Source organism: Grammomys surdaster, unplaced genomic scaffold (genome assembly GCF_004785775.1).
Source record: "Grammomys surdaster isolate TR1022 unplaced genomic scaffold, NIH_TR_1.0 126391, whole genome shotgun sequence".
Lineage (NCBI taxonomy): Eukaryota > Metazoa > Chordata > Mammalia > Rodentia > Muridae > Grammomys > Grammomys surdaster.
In genome coordinates, this window is record NW_021621185.1 from 16,253,838 (window position 1) to 16,274,136 (window position 20,299).

At 45.3% G+C, this 20,299-nt stretch overlaps 1 protein-coding gene across 1 annotated transcript in view; it reads left to right on the forward strand.

Moving 5' to 3' along the window:
* Positions 1-20,299, forward strand: part of Dmgdh (dimethylglycine dehydrogenase) — a 73,779-nt gene that overhangs the window by 20,184 nt on the left and 33,296 nt on the right. Inside the window, exons 6-13 of the mRNA XM_028760068.1 lie at positions 4,904-5,152; positions 7,653-7,851; positions 9,744-9,913; positions 10,258-10,411; positions 12,481-12,646; positions 13,239-13,369; positions 16,083-16,300; positions 19,268-19,425. Of these exons, the coding sequence (XP_028615901.1) occupies positions 4,904-5,152; positions 7,653-7,851; positions 9,744-9,913; positions 10,258-10,411; positions 12,481-12,646; positions 13,239-13,369; positions 16,083-16,300; positions 19,268-19,425 (1,445 nt within the window). The remainder of the gene's footprint in view (positions 1-4,903; positions 5,153-7,652; positions 7,852-9,743; positions 9,914-10,257; positions 10,412-12,480; positions 12,647-13,238; positions 13,370-16,082; positions 16,301-19,267; positions 19,426-20,299) is intronic.

Sequence of the window (20,299 nt, forward strand, 5' to 3'; positions counted from 1 at the left end):
CAAGCTTGCACAGAGGCTCACTGTGCTTTGTTTCAAAATAGTGCTTCAGGACCTCTTGCAGCCATAATGTATGTTTCGAGAAAAAATTCTGTATTTAACACACATTTCCCAATTGTTTCTCTAAAATGGATAAAATTACTTACATAATATGATAGCATTGTGATGTTTTTCTAAATCACATACTGTGACATTTAAGGCATTCCTCAAGAGCAAAGAGAGAGCACTCCAAAGAGATCTTCCCTAAGCCCAGGAACTGGTTATCAGGTGAGGTTCTCCGTGCAACTGTGACATTCTAAGGTTGATGAGCACAGGAAAGCAGTGGCAGGAAGGCCTTGAAGACTTTGCTGCCTGGGAAGATGTCTTCTAGGAATCTATTCTAATGAGGGCCTTGCATGGAGTAGGGATCCTCCTCAAAGTGGGTATTGCTCCTCAAAGCTGCCTTAGTATGTCTACTCTTTCCATGGAATTCTGGGAAGCTCTTTGCTGAGAGCTGTGTGAGTTGCCTGCCTCAGTTCTTAACTCATTGTCCTGTTCATACCAAATCTTCAACCTAAGATCTGCCCCTCCCTTTTCTTCCACAGGGCAGAAGTTACTACTTACATAATAGTAACCCCTGGGAAGTATGGAGGTGTGTGTGCATGTGTGTGTGTGTGTTTTCTAAAGGCTGGAGTCTGCCTATAAAGTAAGTATTGGTAGCTGGGGGCAGTGATCTGAAACATTGACCTCTCTTGTAGCACTGAGATGCTTTAATAATATCAATTTTATGAATAAAAGTAAGCACCGAGTTAATGGTTGCAGACTGTGGCAGCTGGAACATTTCCCAGAGTTACTCAGTGAGAGGAAGATGCCACAAAACTTTGGGCAAAGTCCTCAGGGTAGCTCTGGAATCCAATTACAGAAACCAGGATGCAGACACAGAAACAGTCACACTGTGAGAGAGGTCAGAAACAGTCACACTGTGGGAAATGTAAAGGCTGCTCGCTGAGTCTTTGGAATGCCCTCAAGGAGTGGATGAGGGCAGAGCTGTGTGTGTGAATCTACTGTTTTTAGTCTTTCCAGGGCACAGGGGCTCTTAGTCCAGACACCCATGCATTGCCAAGTCTGTGCCTGAGGCAAATCGCCAATTTATAAACTGGTAATAATACTACTGTCCCCAAAAGTCAGTGTGGCTAGTAAACAGCCAATCACATAAAATACCCAAGGCTGGACTCACATTAAGTACTGTGTCACTGTACTATACCCTGTTGGTTCATTCATTCATTTATTTAATTTTACATTGAGCTAAGATCTTGTTAAATTGCCCGAGTGGCCTCAAACTGTATATAATGTCACTGGCTTCAAACTTGAAATCATTTTGCTTTCACCCCTGATTACATATGAATTACATATCCATATCATATGGACATAGCCCATAACATCATGCTAAAACGTCTCCTGAGGAGCACCTGTAGCCTGGCATGCTGACAGGAGAGTGTGCTGACCTTTCTCTTCCCTTTTCCTCTCCTTCTCTCCCCTCTTCCTCTTTCCACCCCCTTCTCCCTGACCATTCCCCCTTCTCTTCCTTTCTTCTCCACTCTGGTCTCCTGCTGTCCCCTCTTTTCCTGGTGTGTGTGTGTGTGTGTGTGTGTGTGTGTGTGCCTGTGTCTGTGTCTGTGTGTCCCTGGTTGTAAGCAAATAGGGTGAGGAGAGGTCTTTAGCACCTCCAGCATCTCATCTTAGTGTGCAGCAGGCTAACTGCCTTCTAGTATCTGAAGCTTTACAAATGAGCTGGCTTCTACCATCATTTTACCCCTTGCTTGGGCACAGGGACACATCATAGGGACACAGCACAGTGCAGGTACACAGGGACACCACACCAAAGGGACACCACAGCACAGGGACACCACAGCACAGGGACAGCATAGCAAAGGTAGATGCCGTTTACTCTGAAGTAAAGCTTTCTTGTACGTGGTAAGGGAGGTACCTGTTGACCTTGTTTCTAGTTGACTCGTTAAACCTGGGAAAACTTTGTAAATTTTATTTAAAACCTTCCTAATATGACAAGCCCGGAGGCAAGTGGATGGTGCTGACGTGGAGCCCAGTTTTTATGCAGAAAGAGTTGCTGCATTTTGCCTGTTGAAGTGTACCAGAGCAGGAGATCTCCACCGTCACAACGTGCAAGTCGTCTAGAAGTGAACTTGGTCCTGAACCCGCCTCCCTTCACTCTAACCTCATCTCTCCCAGATCTCTGTACCTGTATTTAATTGTCCTGTATGCATAGGGGTGGCAATGGGGTCTGGGCTTCGAACACAGGGCCTCGTGCATGCTGGGTAAATGCTCTACCACTGAGGTGCATGCCTATCCCTGTACTCTTTTAAACAGAAGTCATCTCCAATGCTCGTTTTTATTGGCCCTTCAGTGGTGTTGCAGGTGGAGGTGAGTGTGTGTGAGTGTGTGTGTGTGTGTGTGTGTATTTTCCCTTTTAGGATGATTTTTTTCTGTGACTCTCCCCTTTGACCTTGGTTGCTAGGAGCTCTAGCAGGAGCTGGAGTATAATCTTGGCTAGATTTAGACCAGTTCAATAAACAGAAGAGGAAGCTTCTCAAACTCCAACACCAAAGGGTAAACGGGATTTAAGGCAGTACAGTTAGACAGGATGCGTGCAAACATGCATACTTTGTTTCTATGATAAAATGCATTAATAAGCAAGGCACCAGACTCAGAAATTTGTAATTATGTTTGACTAGGACAGAATTTATTTTCTTCAATTTATGTTTCTAATAGAAACGACTGGATCAGGGATACTGCAGTAGTTCGAATTACTTGGCTAAATAATGTGACTTTAGATCTAAAAACTGTCCTAGTATGTACAAGGACAATAGATGGCTCTGCTATGTTTTCCTACAAAGGAAATCCTGACACTGGTAATTTATACCTTTCTACAGGCAGCAATAAATTAAGTCTCTAAATTATTAAAGACCAGCAAATGTCTCCGATGCCCACAGGTTGGATTTCAAGTTTACAAACGGGGAGCCACTGGGGGTGATTACTCAAGCATGAGTAACCTGACAGGTCAGGGCAGCACAACAGAGCACTCAGGTGGTGCTTGCTTAGATGGAAGCAAATGCTGGCTGCTGGGGGATGCTGCTGCTGGGGGATGCTGCTGCTCAGGGATGCTGCTGCTCAAGGATGCTGGCTGCTGGGGGATGCTGCTGCTCAGGGATGCTGCTGCTCAGGGATGCTGCTGCTCAGGGATGCTGCTGCTCAGGGATGCTGCTGCTCAAGGATGCTAGCTGCTGGGGGATGCTGCTGCTCAGGGATGCTGCTGCTCAGGGATGCTGGCTACTCGGGGATGCTGCTGCTCAGGGATGCTGCTGCTCAAGGATGCTGGCTGCTGAGGGATGCTACTGCTCAGGGATGCTGCTGCTCAGGGATGCTACTGCTCAAGGATGCTAGCTGCTGGGGGATGCTGCTGCTCAGGGATGCTGCTGCTCAGGGATGCTGGCTACTCGGGGATGCTGCTGCTCAGGGATGCTGCTGCTCAGGGATGCTGCTGCTCAGGGATGCTGCTGCTCAGAGGACCCCTTGCCAGATTTTTTTTAAGAAACAAAAACAGTAGAAAATTTAGACTACAAACTAAAAAAAAAACCAAAAAAAAACCAAAACAGTAATTGAGAGGGTTTGCCAGTCCTTTGGTAATTACTCAAAACTACTATGAAACAAACTGGTTAACAGAAGTCCCTCCCTATGAATAATTATTGGATAACCAATGGATAAGCACATCATACGTTTGTCAAAAAAATTACATTGGTCATTTTATATCCTAAAATATATTTTTATGGATAGTGCTGTGGTGCTTATTTGAAATAAGGTCTTGCTAGTTGGGTGTGGTGACCCATGTCTGTACTCCTTCACTGGAGGGAAATGGAGGCCAGAAGTTCAGCAGTTCAGTGCCAGCCTGGCTACATATAACCCCGTGCCAAAAAAAGAAAAAGAAAGAAAGAAAGAAAAAGATAGGAGTGAGGAGCGAGGAATGAAATCGAGAGCGAGCACCCCTTGCTGCTGCTGCTGCTGCTTTTGCAGCAGCAAATTGAGATTTGGTGGTCGTAGAGCCTGGGGTCTCTTAGGCATACATATCCAGGTCCAAACCTTGGGAAACGATGAGAAGGAGAAACATGTTTCGGGAACGGATGTGCCCAACTTCATCTTGCTGTTTTCTCGTCTTTCCCGCAGTGCTCAGGATGAACCCACCTCGCGCATGTCCGAGAGTCTCCCAACCGAGCTTTCCCACGAGTCTCTCTAGTTTTCTAACTACAGTGCTCTTGAAGTAGCAGAACTTAATGTGTTCTCCTCCCAAAGTACATAGACTCTAAATTTTAAGTCAACAGAACAGTCTTAAGTCTGTGGAACTGGAGGAGAGCAGGGTTTAGGAGGGGTAAGGGTTGACTCCGAGGGCTGCAGCGTGCTCTGCTGTTCTGAACTGTGCTGGTGACATCTGCACAAGGGCTCGCCCTTTCTCACTGTGTCTGTCTACAAGCAGGGCTACTTTGTTATTGCCTTTCTTATATGCATTTGTATTTTTCATATGTTTGGGTTGGTTTTTTTTTCCCGCTCACCTTTGCTTGTAGGTAATAAGATTTTTCATGGAAGGAGCTTCTTTGAGTTGCAGATGTTGTTAAAACTGTTATCCTCTTTCCCATTCTATTTTGCAATGCTCAAAAAAATATTTACGAGGTTGGAGATGTGGCTCAGTGGTAGAGTCTCACCTAGCAAGCATATATAATATAAGGCCTTTGATTTGTTCTCCAGCACTGGAACCAAATAAACAATGAAATTTCCAAATACAAATTGCCATATCAATGTCATAGGTATATTTATATTATGTACATGGTGGCATTTTTTAAAAATGATTTTCTCACTTAAGGATTTTGGGCTCGTGAAGTGGGTAAAATGATTGGACTAGACCATCCCCTCATCCCTGTGCAACATCAATATGTCGTCACATCAACAATCCCAGAAGTGAAGGCTTTGAAACGAGAGCTCCCAGTCCTCCGTGACCTGGAAGGATCCTACTACGTCCGACAGGAAAGGGATGGGCTTTTGTTTGGTCCCTATGAAAGTCAAGAGAAGATGAAACTTCAAGCCTCCTGGGTTGCTCATGGAGTCCCTCCAGGTGTGTTCAGCTAAGGAAAGGTGTGCAGGTCGGAGAAGATGGGTCAGCTCCCCAAGCCTGGGAGCCAGGTATAGGACTGGACAAAATCCTATGCTGACTTTCAGGTGTCTGGGGCAGCATGGGGGAGGGGTTGGAGGTGGCTGTCCTTATACCCTGTGGAGAGTGAGCCAGGCAGGAGAAGGGGGAGAGACACAGTTGGTTGAGAAGAGAAGCTGACATTGCTGCTGTGACTACTAGGAAAGTATAGCTGTATCTGCCCGTGCCAACCTTCCGCCATCTCCCTCACCTCCATCTGCCTGTTTGGTCTAGTTTCAAGATCTGAACACAGACCCTTATACTCTGACAGTAGTCCACACTGTAGGTACCCAAGACAGGATATCCAGCCTAAACTGGATAGCCAGAGTCCTCAACACTATGGACAATCCCTCCTGTGCCTCACAAGTGGGAGAGGCTCAGAGCCATACCTCAGAAAGAGGGGCCATGCTTCCCAACTCTGTGAGGAAGAAGGGCCAGGGTATTTTTGTTTGTTTGTTTTTTGTTTGTTTTGTTTCGTATTTTTCCCATGAGGCCAAAAATCAGGTTGTCTAGGCTACCCCTCTAGTTTTAACCTTGTGTGCATGTGTTTGTCCGTGGATACAGGTACATGTATGTTCAGATGTGTGTACACATGAAGGTCAGAGATCATCCTTAGGTATCATTTCCCAGACACTGTCTACATTTTATTTCATGTTTTGAGATATGTCTTTCACTGGGTAGGAACTCATCAGAAGCTAGGCTAGCTGGGGAGCCCAAGGAAACTACTCTGCCTCCATCTCCCTGTTGCTGGGATTATAGTGCATGAAGCCACATCCAGATCTATCTATCTGTCCACCATCCGTCCGTCCATCCATCTATCATCCATCTATCTATATACCCATCCATCCATCTACCCATTCATTCATCTGTCATCTATCCATCCGTCATCTATCCATCCATCATCTATCCATCCGTCATCTATCTACCATCTATCAATCCATCTATCCATCTATTTATCTACCCATCTATCGATCATCTATCCTTCTATCTATCTACCTATCGACTGATCAATTGATCCGATTGATCAGTCTATCTATCTGTCTATCTATCTATCTATCTATCTATCTATCTATCTATCTAAAACATAAACTCTGGGCTTAAACTCAGGTCCTTGTGTTTGCAAGACCAGTTCTTTTCTAGACAGGCCACCTCCCCAGCCCTATTTTCTGTCATTGTAAGTTGATAAATGCTTTGCAGCATGGAACATATCTATCCCTCTCAAGTAACAGGAAAGAATTTCTGACCCACCTTGTCTCCTGCAGAGCTGGTCCAGCAGCCAATTGGCTTTGGCTTGGCTGGATGAGTCCTGCACATCTGGACCTGAGCAGAATTGCTCTTGACTCCAGAGTAAGAGCTAAGCCAGTAGGGGAGGCTGGGGTGGGGCTCTCTCTCCACTCTACCCATGCTGTGGCTTTTCTTCCAAGTAAATGCTGAACAAATATTTAATTAATCCTAGCTGGAGGGCGGGAGAGCCAGACCGTGAGTTGTTCCTGGCATGGTGTCCATGTGTCCTAGGGCAACCCTGGTAGCTTGGAGGCTCTGTGCCACTGCCCTGACCTGCAGTTCTCAACAAGGGATGGGGGAACCTGGGTGGATACTGTGTGGACAAATGTCATCACATTTATCTGTGACCCTGCTTTGAGTCACAGTGACTTCTAGCACAAGAAAAAGGTGAGGGTTGTGCAGGCCTCACCTCTGTGTACAGAACCCTAACCCATGAGCACACGTGGGAGCATGCGGCAGAAGGAGGCTGTCTGACGATAAGACAGATCAAGGAGCTCACAGGTCCTCCCAGATCCTGGAGCATGGCCCTCCTCCTGCAGTATCCTGGAGTAACTGTATAGTCCATTTGCTCTCACTTTTATGTTAATTGAAAGATTTAAAAAATCTCTCCTGACAAACCAATTTATTGTTCTTTTGAAAATAATGATTGGGTTAAATATTGGGGGGAAAAACAAGCACAAATTTTGTTTCTCTTTACCAAAAAGGTGACTTTTGTTTCAGTAAAAATAGCATTGTTGCCGGGCAGTGGTGGTGCACGCCTTCAGTCCCAGCACTGGTGTGGAGATAGTGAGTGCCGAGTGTAGACTTAATATTTCTTACACTGATTGACTGAGTGATTGATTGACTGACTGATTGATGTGTATATGTGGGCATTCAGATGCCACGACACATGTGCAGGACCAGAAGATGACTTGCAGGAGCCAGTTCTCTCCTTCCACCATGTGGGTCCTAGGGCATGAACTCAGGCTGTCAGGCTCAGTGGCAGGTGCCTTCACCCTCTGAGCCATCTCAGTGGCTCCAAGTTCAGCATCTAAAGACAAAGGAAGAATCTTCCTTACAGGCACCTGTTCCAGAGACTGCCTCACTCTGAGACTTGCCTGTGCGTGGGGATACATTCTGACCACGATGTCCATCCCTCTAGGCTTTGGAAAGGAACTTTTTGAGTCTGACTTAGACCGAATCACAGACCACCTGGAAGTTGCCATGGAAATGATTCCTGTTTTGAAAAAGGCAGACATCATCAATATTGTCAACGGCCCTATCACCTACTCTCCCGACATTCTGCCCATGGTGGGGCCCCACCAGGGCGTCAGGAACTACTGGGTGGCGATTGGCTTTGGGTGAGTAGCACCCTGAGATTTGACATTTCTTGTAGAATCACTTACTGCTAAGATCTAGTCTCAAAATATCAGGCCCCAAAATGGAAAACATGGAAGAGGATGGGGATGGGGGTTGCTAGGGAGTAAGGTAAGGCTGGTATTGTCTCCTTCCAATGAGCGAGGAATGAAAGACAGAACTAATCGTATAATGGGCTAAGTGCTTACATGATAAAGGTTAGCACACGGAGGGCAGTCGTGTCCTGAAACTGTCCTCATGTGTTTCCTGTCATTCCCATTCTTCATGTCCCCTTTCATGCCACTACCTTCCAAGGGGTCAATTTGCTCTGGTCAGACAGGGGCATCTTCAAAACAGACTGTGACATATTCAGACCATCAAATGGATAATAACATGGGTTGTGTGTTTTCACCATAATTCCTGTTTGTCTGACGTGATCCACGTCTGTGTGACTCCCTCGGCTGCTTCCCACTTAAGATTCCACTCCTTGCCTGTGCTTCATTTCTAACATTTCTCCCATTAATAAGCTGAATACTGATGTCAAACTCACCACACCATCGTATCAGAGTCCCTAATATTCTAGTTTTCTTCTCTATTCTCTTTGGCTGTTTGTTCAAATAATCTTTAATGATTGCCAGCTCTGTGCCAAGCCTCGAGCTACAAGTACAAAGTGATAGCTTTTTAATCTTCCTGAGAACTGACTGGTTAACAGACAAGGTATATTCATTTTTCTAAAGGAGTGCAGTTGTGGAGAAAGTATTTTGCTTTCTGCCAAATTCCTCCCACATTTTGTAGAACTAAGGCACCGGCTGTTGGATTACTATCGTCTGGGGGTGCTGGAGTGCTTATGTTAGAATTTTTTAAATATGTGGTGGTGGGGATCAAACCCAAGGAGAGAACGGGCGTCTCCCAATTAGTATCAACTTCCCTTGATTCTCTCTTCCTGATATTCACCCCATTCAGTTTTTCAAAAGACCCTTTTTATGTTATCATAGATAAACCCATATTGAAAGGCTTTGTTAGATAAGAATGGGCAGGTAGACCTGATTTACACCTACCGGAAGAAGTCACTCTGATATCACAACCATCTGTGAGGTTAAAGCATCTTTTTGTGGCTGAGGATACAGCTCAGTAGAGTGCTAGCTTAACATGCAAAAAAGTCGTGGGTTTGATCCCCAGTGTCGTATAAGCCAGATGTAGTGCTGTATCCCTTTAATACCAGAGGTAGGGAGGTGGAGGCACAGGAAGATCAGAAGTTCAAGCCTACCCTCAGCTCTGTACTCAGTCTGAGGCCAGCCTGGGTTATGTGAGACTCTTGTCTTCTTGTGAAAATAGGAGACAAATAGACCTTCCCTTCCAAGTGACCCTATTAGTTGCAAAGGGCAGAGGTCATGTTCCTTTCCACCCTTTCCCACAAGTACCTACTGTGTGCCTGCCTCTGATTGAGTGCTTCTAAGTTGAAAGTTCTTTGCATGGAGGCATCACCTAAGAGAGTCAGCACTACACTGAGCTGAGGAGAGATGGGGTGGGAGCCTCCCACTGAGTTTCCTGTCAGTCAGGATAAGAGCTCAAGAAGGCTGCCGAGCGCCAACCACATCTTCTCTGAGTCTGCATCTTTCCTAGCTGGCAGCCATAGGCTATCTGTAGGTATGGTATCTCTTGAGAAACTCTGAAAACAAACCAGCAACCAAGTGAGGCACCTTTCATTTGCATGCCAAAACAAACATTGATTTGTTTTTTGAGGAAAAATGATTATTAAAACATAAAGATTATATTATGTGTGTGTCCTGAAGAACATAGAGGGCTTCAAATCTGATGCCCTGTAAGGCAGTTGGATGTGTTTCACCGCTTGAGTGCACCTCATTTGTAACATCCGAAACATCTTTGTATCCAAAAGATATGGCATAATCCATGCTGGTGGGGTAGGGAAGTACCTCAGTGACTGGATCCTGCATGGAGAACCTCCTTTCGACCTGATTGAGCTGGATCCCAATCGCTATGGCAAATGGACAACAACACAGTACACCGAGGCCAAAGCCCGAGAATCATATGGGTTCAACAACATTGGTGACGTACTAACTTGCTGTCATCTAGAGAGACCTGCGGCACCTCTCACTTTAGACACTCTGTTCTGTTCCCTGGGGCTGGCAGGGAACTCTAAATAGCACTTGCCTTAAGAAATGGCAAGGAACGTGATACTGTATGTGGTTAATGTATTGGGTCCATCACTGATTTTAAGCAGTCAGTGTATTTTTACTTTGTCCTTTGATGATCAGGATAACTGACATCTTTCGGGGAAAAATCATATATATGTTTTTGGGTTGTCAGCCCCACCATTTCCATTCTTAAAAATCCCTTCAGTATATTGCATCATTTCAGTTATAAACCATTAACTGGTGTTTCCTTCCCAGTTGGTTACCCTAAAGAAGAGCGGTTTGCTGGGAGACCAACCCAGAGAGTCAGTGGGCTCTACAAAACCCTGGAGTCCAAGTGTTCCATGGGCTTCCATGCAGGCTGGGAACAGCCACACTGGTTCTACAAGCCTGGCCAGGACACTCAGTATAGGTAAGTGAATGTCTTAGCCTGCCTGTGGTTCTGACCGGGAGCTGCCACTGCAGGGGTAGACAGAAGGACAGCAGAGCATGGATTCCTCTCCGTCATAACTGCCACTCTCGGAGGTGCTCCACGTCTACTCTCTGGTATCATTTTCCTGCATATGATGGATGTATTCCTTAGGCCAGCCCAGGGGACACTGGCCAGTCTCAGTGATGCCTGGTCTACTTGGCAGTTACCAGAATCTCAGAGGAACTTTTCTCAGCCCTACCCAAGTATAAATAACTATGGCTTTAATTGGCTGCTGAAGGTTTATCATGGCTTAGGGTTTCTGGACAGATTTCAAGGCATTCAAATGCTGCATGGAAAGGACTCACAGCTCTGGGTCACAAAACAGACAAGAGCACCTGCATTTGGGGTTAAACTAAACCACCAAGTATCCCACCGAAACAGGCCTCTGAGTCCCTGTGAAGTGCTGCATGTCATGGCTGGCCTCAGCGTTAATGGTGATTATTTTTCCCAATGAGAACCCATAAACTAAGAAAACATGAACAGCAAATCTAGAAGCTAACTTACAGTTCCTGTAACCTGTCACTTTGCTAGTTTAAACAGGGTTCGGGACTAGAAAAATCATTTTGTTGGTAAAGCACTTGTCATGCAAACACAAGGACTTGAGTCCCGTTCCCAGTACCTGCGGGGACAGGTGCTAGTAATCCCCCCAGTGCTGTGGAGGCGTAGACGCTGGGCCCTGGGCCTTGCTGGCCTGTTGTTGGTGCTGGCCTGGCCTGCTGGTGAACCTTAGGCCAGCAAGAGACCCTGACTTGGAAATGTGAAAACACAGTGAATGGCTTCTGAGATATGGCACAGAGGTTGGCTGTGGCCTCAGCATGTACAAGCACATATGTGCACATGCATCCACATATGAACATACATGCATATGAAACAGCAGGTTTTGAAATCTACTTTAAGTTCAGTTAAGTGGTGTAAAATACAGAGGTGGGGATGCTGCGGATGAGTGCGCTTGGCTCTAGAGGCGGCGGGTCTAGAATGGTTGGAATCCCAATGCTTATGATGCAGATAAATGCAAGCTTTGTTTTTCATTTTGTGATGTTTAGATCTGGCTTAAGTTTCTTTAAAAAAAAATTAATGGCTAAGCTACAGGAAAACTCTGCATTTCCCTCTGTTCAGAAGCTAAACCACGTTAGAAGCCCATTTGCTTAAGTATAGATGAGTCAGGTGCCCTTTGTTCTAGACACTGCTCTGTCACTAGCTACTGCAAAGGACCTAGAAGTGACTCTGTGTCTTTTCTCTGAAGAAAGAAGGTGCCGGGCTAGACCATTGCTTATCACAGGGGTGGGCTAGACCATTGCTTATCTCAGGGGTGGGCACCCCCTGGAACCTGCCATGGTGCCTAATCCCCTTTTAACAAGTGAATCTGATTTGTATTCATAGTGCTGGCTAGACAGCTGTGAGTGTGCATGTGTACACACATGACATATACATACATGGATACACACAGAGACATATACACTCATACATGACATATACATACTCAGATACACCGAAAGAGAGACATATACACTCACACTCACACACACACACACACACACACACACACAGAGACACAGGCACAGGTACATACACACAGATACAGAGACATAAGTACATACATGCACAGACACACATGCACAACATTCAGACACACAAGTGTGTATATATACACATACTCCATTCTGATTTAATGAGGCTTTACAACTGGCATTTGAAAAATACTCCTCAGATGATTCTAACATGTGACCAGGCTTCAAAACCCTGCACTATTGCCTTCTGTGCTGCCCTCCAGACCAGAGTGTTATTTTTCTAAATAATTAACCCTTCATTCACTATAAAATGGGTCAAACGGATAGATAAGTAAACTATAAAAGGTCAGATTCCAAAATGTGTATATGATTTACAGAACAGATTTGAGGGTGTTTTCTAGCTCCAGAAGGCTTTCCTAAATGGGAGAAGCTGATTAAAATATTCTTATTTTATATTTTATAATTTTTGCATAATGGATGGCAGTAAATACTGTGTTTCAGGCCAAGTTTCCGCCGCACAAACTGGTTTGAGCCGGTGGGCTCTGAGTACAAACAGGTTATGCAAAGAGTTGGTGTGATTGACCTGTCTCCATTTGGCAAGTTCAACATCAAAGGCCAAGATTCCACCCAACTTCTGGACCATCTCTTTGCTAATGTCATTCCCAAGGTAAATAAACAAGGGCCAGGATTCTGACCTGGTCCTTTTAAAAACCCAGATCCAACTTTTGTTGACTCCACTTATTCCAAGCCGAAGCTGGAACACTTCAAGGGACCAGGAGTGTGCAAGCTAATCCTCAACTGAAATTTCTGTTGATCAGCTTGTCATCTAGGAAATTAATGACTTCACTTAACATGCCAACGAGATCTTGAAAGTTGATTGTAGTTAAATGAGTGTGTTGTTGTATTTTTTTAAATTATTACACTTATTTTATCTATGTGTGTTGTGCATGTAGAAGCCAGAGGACAACTTGCAAAAGTCTTTCTTTTTGACCTGTGGGTTCCAGGGATTGAATTTAGGGTGGCTTTGATCAAAAGTGCCCTTACTTCAGTGTCATTTTCCCAGCCCTGAAGTGCCATTTTTAGGACAAACAATTCTGTATGATTGTTTAAATGGAAAACTTAAATTAACCTTTGGTTTAGTTCGTCTGCTTGACATAAATGGTAAGAGGTGAAGCTTTTCATGGCACACACGATTGACATGTGTGTGAAGACGAAGACGCTTAGTTCTTCCTCAAATGATTCTGAATTCTTTTGTGCAGGTGGGTTTTACAAACATAAGTCACATGTTGACACCCAAAGGCCGAGTGTATGCTGAGCTGACTGTTTCCCACCAATCTCCTGGGGAGTTCCTGTTGATTACTGGCTCTGGGTCAGAACTTCATGATCTTAGGTAAATGAACATCCGGTGAAATAATTTTGTACAGGTGACATGATGACTCAACCTTACACAGGGTTTTTGTTGTTGTTGTTTTGTTTGTTTGTGCTAGTTTTCTATTTCGTTTCTGTCGCCATGATGATATGCTGTGCAAAAAGCAATTTAAGGGAGAAAGGCATCGACTTCAGTTTGCAGTTTCAGGTTACAAGCCATCACTGTGGGGAAGTCACGGCAAGAATGGGAGCTTCAAGCAGCTAGTCATGTTACAGTTGCAGTCAAGAGTGGGAGAGACGAATGCACGCACGATGACTTGCTTGCTCTAGGCTTGGTTTTTCTACTGTCATAGAGTTGTGGACACTCTTCGTGGGGAATGGCGCTGCCACCACAGGATGAGTTTTCCTACTCCATTTAATTTAATTAAGACAGTGCCCACAGACATGTATACAGGCCACCATTCCCCACTGAGATTCTTTCCCTAGATGGTTCTGGGTTGTGTGGAGTTGACAAAGATGCATCGTGGGAACTGGAGAGATGGCTTAGCCTTTGGGAGCACTGGCTGCTCTTCCAGAGGACCTGGGTTTGGTTCCCGGCACCCATGTGGAGGCTCATAACCATTTTAACTCTAGCTCCAGGGGATCTGATGTCTTCTTCTGGCCTCTGAGATTACAAGTCCATACTCAGTGCACAAACATATATGTAGGCAAAACAGGTCTAATACAATAATAAAATAAAATAGGAAAAGATACACAGTACTTAAAGAACAACTTTAATTCTTTTTTAAAAGTGTGTGTGTGTGTGTGTGTGTGTGTGTGTGTGTGTGTACATACAGATGCCTGAAGAGGCCATAAGAGGGCATCAGATCCCATGGAGCTGGAGTTGCAGGTTGCTGTGAACATACCTGGGTGCTGAGAACTGGACTCCAGTTCCCGGCAAGAGCTTTAATTTTCTTAATCACTGAGTCATCTCTCCAGTCCCCAACTTTAATTCTTAAACCTCATCAGTGTGTATAAACCTCATGTGTTTTATAGGAGTAGTTGAAGCAAAAGACCCTGCCCCCTCCACAGGGTGCCTTTGTGGTTTACTGGTTCTGATAATCTTAACTTTTATTTATTAAACATAATCAGTGAGCCAGAACTCCTTGTAGACATGACCTCAATTCATTCTCTTAAGATTTTGCGGGGTCTGGGGAGGGACATCCTTCACAGGCCTGAGAGCCAGAGTTCAGCCTCCCCAGCAACCATATAATGGCAGATAGGTCCAGGGGCTTGCAGGTAATCCCAGCACTTAGAGGCAGAGACAGGGCATCTCTACAGCAAGCTGGCAGCTAGGCTGTCTGAGGAGGCAAGCTTTGGGTTCAGGTGAGAAGTCCTACCTCAAAATAATAAAGTGAAGTGCTGCCTCAGTTAGGGTTTTACTGCTGTGAACAGACACCATGACCAAGGCAACTCTTATAATGTTTAATTGAGGCTGGTTTGTAGGTTCAGAGATTCAGTCCATATCATCAAGGTGAGAGCATGCAGTCCAGGCAGGCATGGTGCAGGAGGAGCTGAGAGTTCTACATCTTCATCTGAAGGCTGCTAGCAGACAGAATACTAGCTTCCAGGCTGCTAGAATGAGAATCTTAAAGCTCATTCCCCACAATGACACAGCTACTCCAACAAGGCCACATATCCTAATAGTGCCACTCCCTGAGCCAAATATATACAAACGACCACATGTGCCATCAAGGAAGATACTCAGTGTCAACCTTTGCCTCTGCATACACTTACAACATATGTGCATATATATACACCCCACATACAAACATGTGCTAAATAGAAAAATTTTTGCAAAGTATGAGCTATTCTCATTTGCAGATGAGGAAACAGGTGTGGATAAAAGTTACCTGCTCAAGTCAGCATGACTGGTTAAGGTGCCACATCTCGGGTTTGCTTCAGCCAGCTAACTCCCTTAGTTAGCTTCTCCCTTTGGAATGCCCTGGCTCACAGCTAAATTGCTGACCCACCTTTGCCTGGACCTCCAGTCCACTGTAAAGTTGTCATCTTTTTTAGTCTAGTATCCCGAAAGTGTGGGGGACATTATTATTTAATCAAGGTCTGACTCAGATTTTCACCTTAGTGGTAGAATTATGGAAATCTGATGATCAAGTACAGGGGTGTGGAGGTCACCTTAGCCACTGAGCCCCTTCTCGTCTAGAGGAACACTGATAGACTCACAGAACTCCAGGGACAGCTCAATAAATTATGGCCTGAGAGTTGCCTTCGAAAAACTCATCAAGACTTAGAAATTGAGACTGGAGTTTTTCCTCTTTTCCTTGTGATTGTCAGAGCAATTATGTGTCTGGTGGCAGGCACATTATTAATGGCTAGCAGCACAAGTATGCATCTTATGTACAGGTATTGAAGCAAATTTAGGTTTAAATTAATTTTTGAAGATGGGACCATTAGTTTAAATGCAACAGAACCATCACTATTTATAACCGTGGCAAAGCTCATTTAAACTGGAAGATTCTTGTTACCTGGAAGAATTTCCCTCCCAAGTCGTAAGTGGGCAATTTACATCTAGGGAACTCAGTTTCTTCAACCTTCAGAGTGAGATGGCTGCATGCCCTGACCCTCTAGGGACTTGCTGATAATTCCAAACTTGAAGGAAGGCTTCAGAGACATAATATGTTAGAAACATGCATTATTCAAGTGAGGTTTACCCAGGGCTTGTGACCCCAATGCAGATGGATTGAAGAAGCAGCTGTCAGAGGTGGATATGATGTAGAAATTCAAAACATAACCGACGAGCTTGGGGTCCTGGGAGTTGCAGGGCCGTATGCAAGGAGAGTCCTTCAGAAGCTGACCTCAGAAGATCTCAGTGATGATGTCTTCAAGTTTCTTCAAACCAAGTCTTTAAAGATATCTGACATTCCCGTCACTGCTATCAGGATCTCTTATACCGGTAAGAACGGGGAGACAAGCTAAAGTAAGGAAAGGCTACCAGAAATGGGACACACTCACATACACCGCAGACTGTCACACACTGTCACACCCTCACAATGTGTCTCTCACACAGCCACACACTCACACACAACCACACACATTCAAACACACTTCAGACTGTCACATACCATCATGTCCTCACAGTGCATCTCACACACAGTCACACAGTCACACACACACACAACCACACACACTGTCATGCCCTCACAGTGCATCTCACACACAGTCTCACACAATACATACACACATGCATTCACACATAGACTCTAGACTGTCACACACTGTCACACCCTCACAGTGCATCTCACACACAATCACGCACAACCACATACACAGTCACACAACCACACAGTGTCACACAGTCACAGTGCATCACACACACAGTCACACACACATAGATATACACATTCACACATAGACTCTAGACTGTCACACACTGTCACACTCTCACAGTGCATCTCACATACACACATAACCACACACACTGTCATGCTCTCACAGTGTCTCTCACGCAGTCACACACAACCACACACACACACTAACACACACTCACACAATGACACAGTGTCATACCCGTACAGTATATCACACACATACTCATACACACACATTCACACACTGCACACTGTCACACACTGTCACACCTTCACAGTGCATACTTACACACAGTATATGCTAACACTCACACACACTGTCATACCCTCACAGTGCATCTCACACACTGATACAAAACTACACTCACACACACAACCACACACACTGACACACCCTCACAGCTCGTGCTCACACATACACACACACACTCACACAGAGCCACACACTGTCACACCCTTACATGCATGCTTACACTCATCTACACACATACTCACATTCATATGCTTACTCACACACACTCATCCACATGCACACTCAGCCTCCCCCACCCCCATCTCCCACCCCCCCATCTCCCGCTTAACTTTCTCTGATTTCGGAGAAAGATTTCTTCGGTCCAGCTCTAAGACAAGAAGTCTGTTGGCCACGCCCACTCTTCATAGTGCTCCACCTGTTTCTAGTTGCTTCTCTTTGGAAGTGTAGATGAGAAAGGAACAAAAGATGGTCATTGGAATAACTGGAGGACCACAGTCAGCAGACTATAGGAGAACACTCACAGATAGTGTGGCTTTCAGCCTGTTGTGATCACACCAAGCTTTCCGTTAGAACAGTGGTTCTCAGCCTTCCTAAGGCTGTGACCCTTTAATACAGTTTCTCATGTTGTGGTGACCCCAACCATAAAATTATTTCATTGCTAGTTCATAATTCTAATTTTGTTAGTGTTATGGACTGTAATATAAATATCTGTGTTTTCCAGTGACCCCTGTGAAAGGGTTAGTAAGACCCCCAGAAGGGGTCGTGATCCACGGATTGAGAACTGCTGCACTCGAGGATGGCTCCTGGCGCATCCTCCCTTCAGGGTGTGTTTACTCCACCCAGCCTTGCACAGAGTGTATATTTGGTATAGGAAGCCCTTCAGTGCCCAGTGATGCGCTGGCTTACTTCTGAGTCCTCTGATGCCCCTGTCCTCTTATTGAAGGAGCACTTAGTGGCCAACCTCTACTGAGCTCCATGCTGCTCCTGGTCTGGGGTATCCTGGAAGAGCCCATCACTGTTACCCTGTGATAACAGGGAACAAGGAGTGTGCTCACTGTTAAAATACAGTTCAAATACAGTTCCTCTGGCTTTCCATTCTAACTTTTCCCAACCTCTGCAAAAAGAGTGACTGGGATTTAAAAAAAAAAAAAAAGGGTCTTTGGTTGTTTTCTTTTTTCTTTTTTTTCTTTTTCTTTTTAGCAAATAGCTCTAACAGTGAATGAAAGGATTGGGGGGGGTGAATAAGAAACAAAAGAAAATTAAAGACTACAACTGGCTATCCACAAGGAAGAATAAATCATTTTTTATATATGTTTAAGGCTTTTGATTCCTGGGTTGGAAGCTGAAGTGTCTAAACCTTGAACTCTGTTCTCCTTTATTTTTGCATATGTGCACATATGTTTGTGTATGTTTGTGGGGGTCCATATGTTTACATTGTGGGGGGCAGCAATCAACCATGTATACTGCCTTGCTTTCCAAGACAGGCCTTCTCCATGGCTCAGTGAACCACAGACTAGGACATTAGGTGAGGCTGGTCAGTCAGAGTGCCATGCTCCCACCCCCAACCCCGACCCACCAGCCCCCGTCCCCGAACTCCTGTCCTCCCACACCCAGGGCAACCTGCAGGAACCAGTTCTTTTCTTCCATGGGTAGGTACCAGGGATCAAACTCAGATCATCAGGCTTAGCAGCAATCACCTTTACCCACTGAGCCATTGTGGGTACCCTACCCCACCCCCACCCCACCTCCTGCGTGTGCTTTTTTAAAATGTGGATTCTGGCCAAACTCAGGTCTTTGTACTTACATACATGGTAAGTACTGTCTGAACTTGCTCCTCACCCTCTGTAAAGTTGTTATTTTGTTGAGTTTTATTTTTAAAAGGATGTCTTAGTAATGGAGGTTGGCCCTGGGCTCACAAACCTCCTTTCTCAGCTTTCTGAGTGTAGGGATCACAGATTTCCTCCCATATCCAGATGAACCTTGTGAAAACAAACATGTGTTAGTTGTTTACCTACTATCATTGTCCTGAAAACAGTTGAGGCTCAGTATGAAGCCAGGGTCCAGGCTAAAAAGTGAGTCCTGACTGCGGTCTCTCTGTCTCAGGAGATGAGTTATCCAGCATAGCTGTCTGCAGGAGTCAGGCTTACATACAAATGGCCAGGGAGCTGACCAACTCCTTGTTCTTTTGTTGCTTTGTGCATTCCATGGTTCCTCCTGCACTTGTGTTGTTAATGTGTGTGAGCGCCCGCCCTGCAAGCACCACTCTCATGCCTGTGTGGGCTCTCCCCATGCGTTTCAGGTGAGCTGGGATGGGAGCTGTACCACAGACGAGAAGATTCTGCCGCGCTTTATGAGAGCATCATGAATGCAGGCCAGGAGGAGGGCATCGGCAACTTTGGAACATATGCCCTGAATGCTTTAAGACTGGAGAAGGCTTTCCGAGCCTGGGGCTCAGAGGTTTGAATGCTAGCATCCTCACTAACTTATGCTCACTGTGTTATAGCTAATGTTTGTTGGAGGACTAGTGTTCATAGCATTGCTATCTATTCTGGCTCGAAGAGAAATCAAATGCCATTAGATGACTTTGAGTAGGGAAAGAGCCTCCTGCCTCTCTACTTCCCAGATGAATACTGACTGGGTTCCGGGGTAATGTCTATTCTGCCTAATTCTCTCTGCTTGATGGTGAGCCCCAGACATTTTCTGGCAGGCACACCCCAGAGGATTTGAGTATCACCTTTCAAATCCTTGCTTTCTCTCCTCTGTTATGCCTCATGTTGTCCTCTCACGCACCCTTGGGTGAACTAATGTCCTTTTCTTTTGAGGGACAGTGTATTAGTCAGGGTTCTCTAGAGTCACAGAACCTATGGGGAGTCTCTATATAGTGAGGGAAATGTTATGATGACTTGCAGTCTGTAGTCCAACTCCCCAGCAATGGTCAGCTGTGAATGGAAGTCCAAGGATCTAGTAGTTGCTCAGTCCCACAAGGCAAGCAGATGAAGAAGAGCTAATCTTCCTTCCTCCAATGTCCTTATGTGGGTCCCCAGCAGAAGGTGTGGCCCAGATTAAAGGTGTGTACCACCCCACGCCTGGATCTGGGACTTGTTTTGTCCCAGATGACCTTGAACTCAGCGATCTCCTTGCCTTAGTCTCCTGGGCTTCATACCCACTATACCTCAAGATCTCCATGCCAAGATCCAGGTCAGAAACTTGTATCTCCCAGCCTCAAGATCTGGATCACAGGTGAGCCTTCCAATACTGAATATTCCAGATACAGTCAAGTTGACAACCAGGAATAGCCATTACAGAGAAGGACAGTGGTCCCATATGTGTT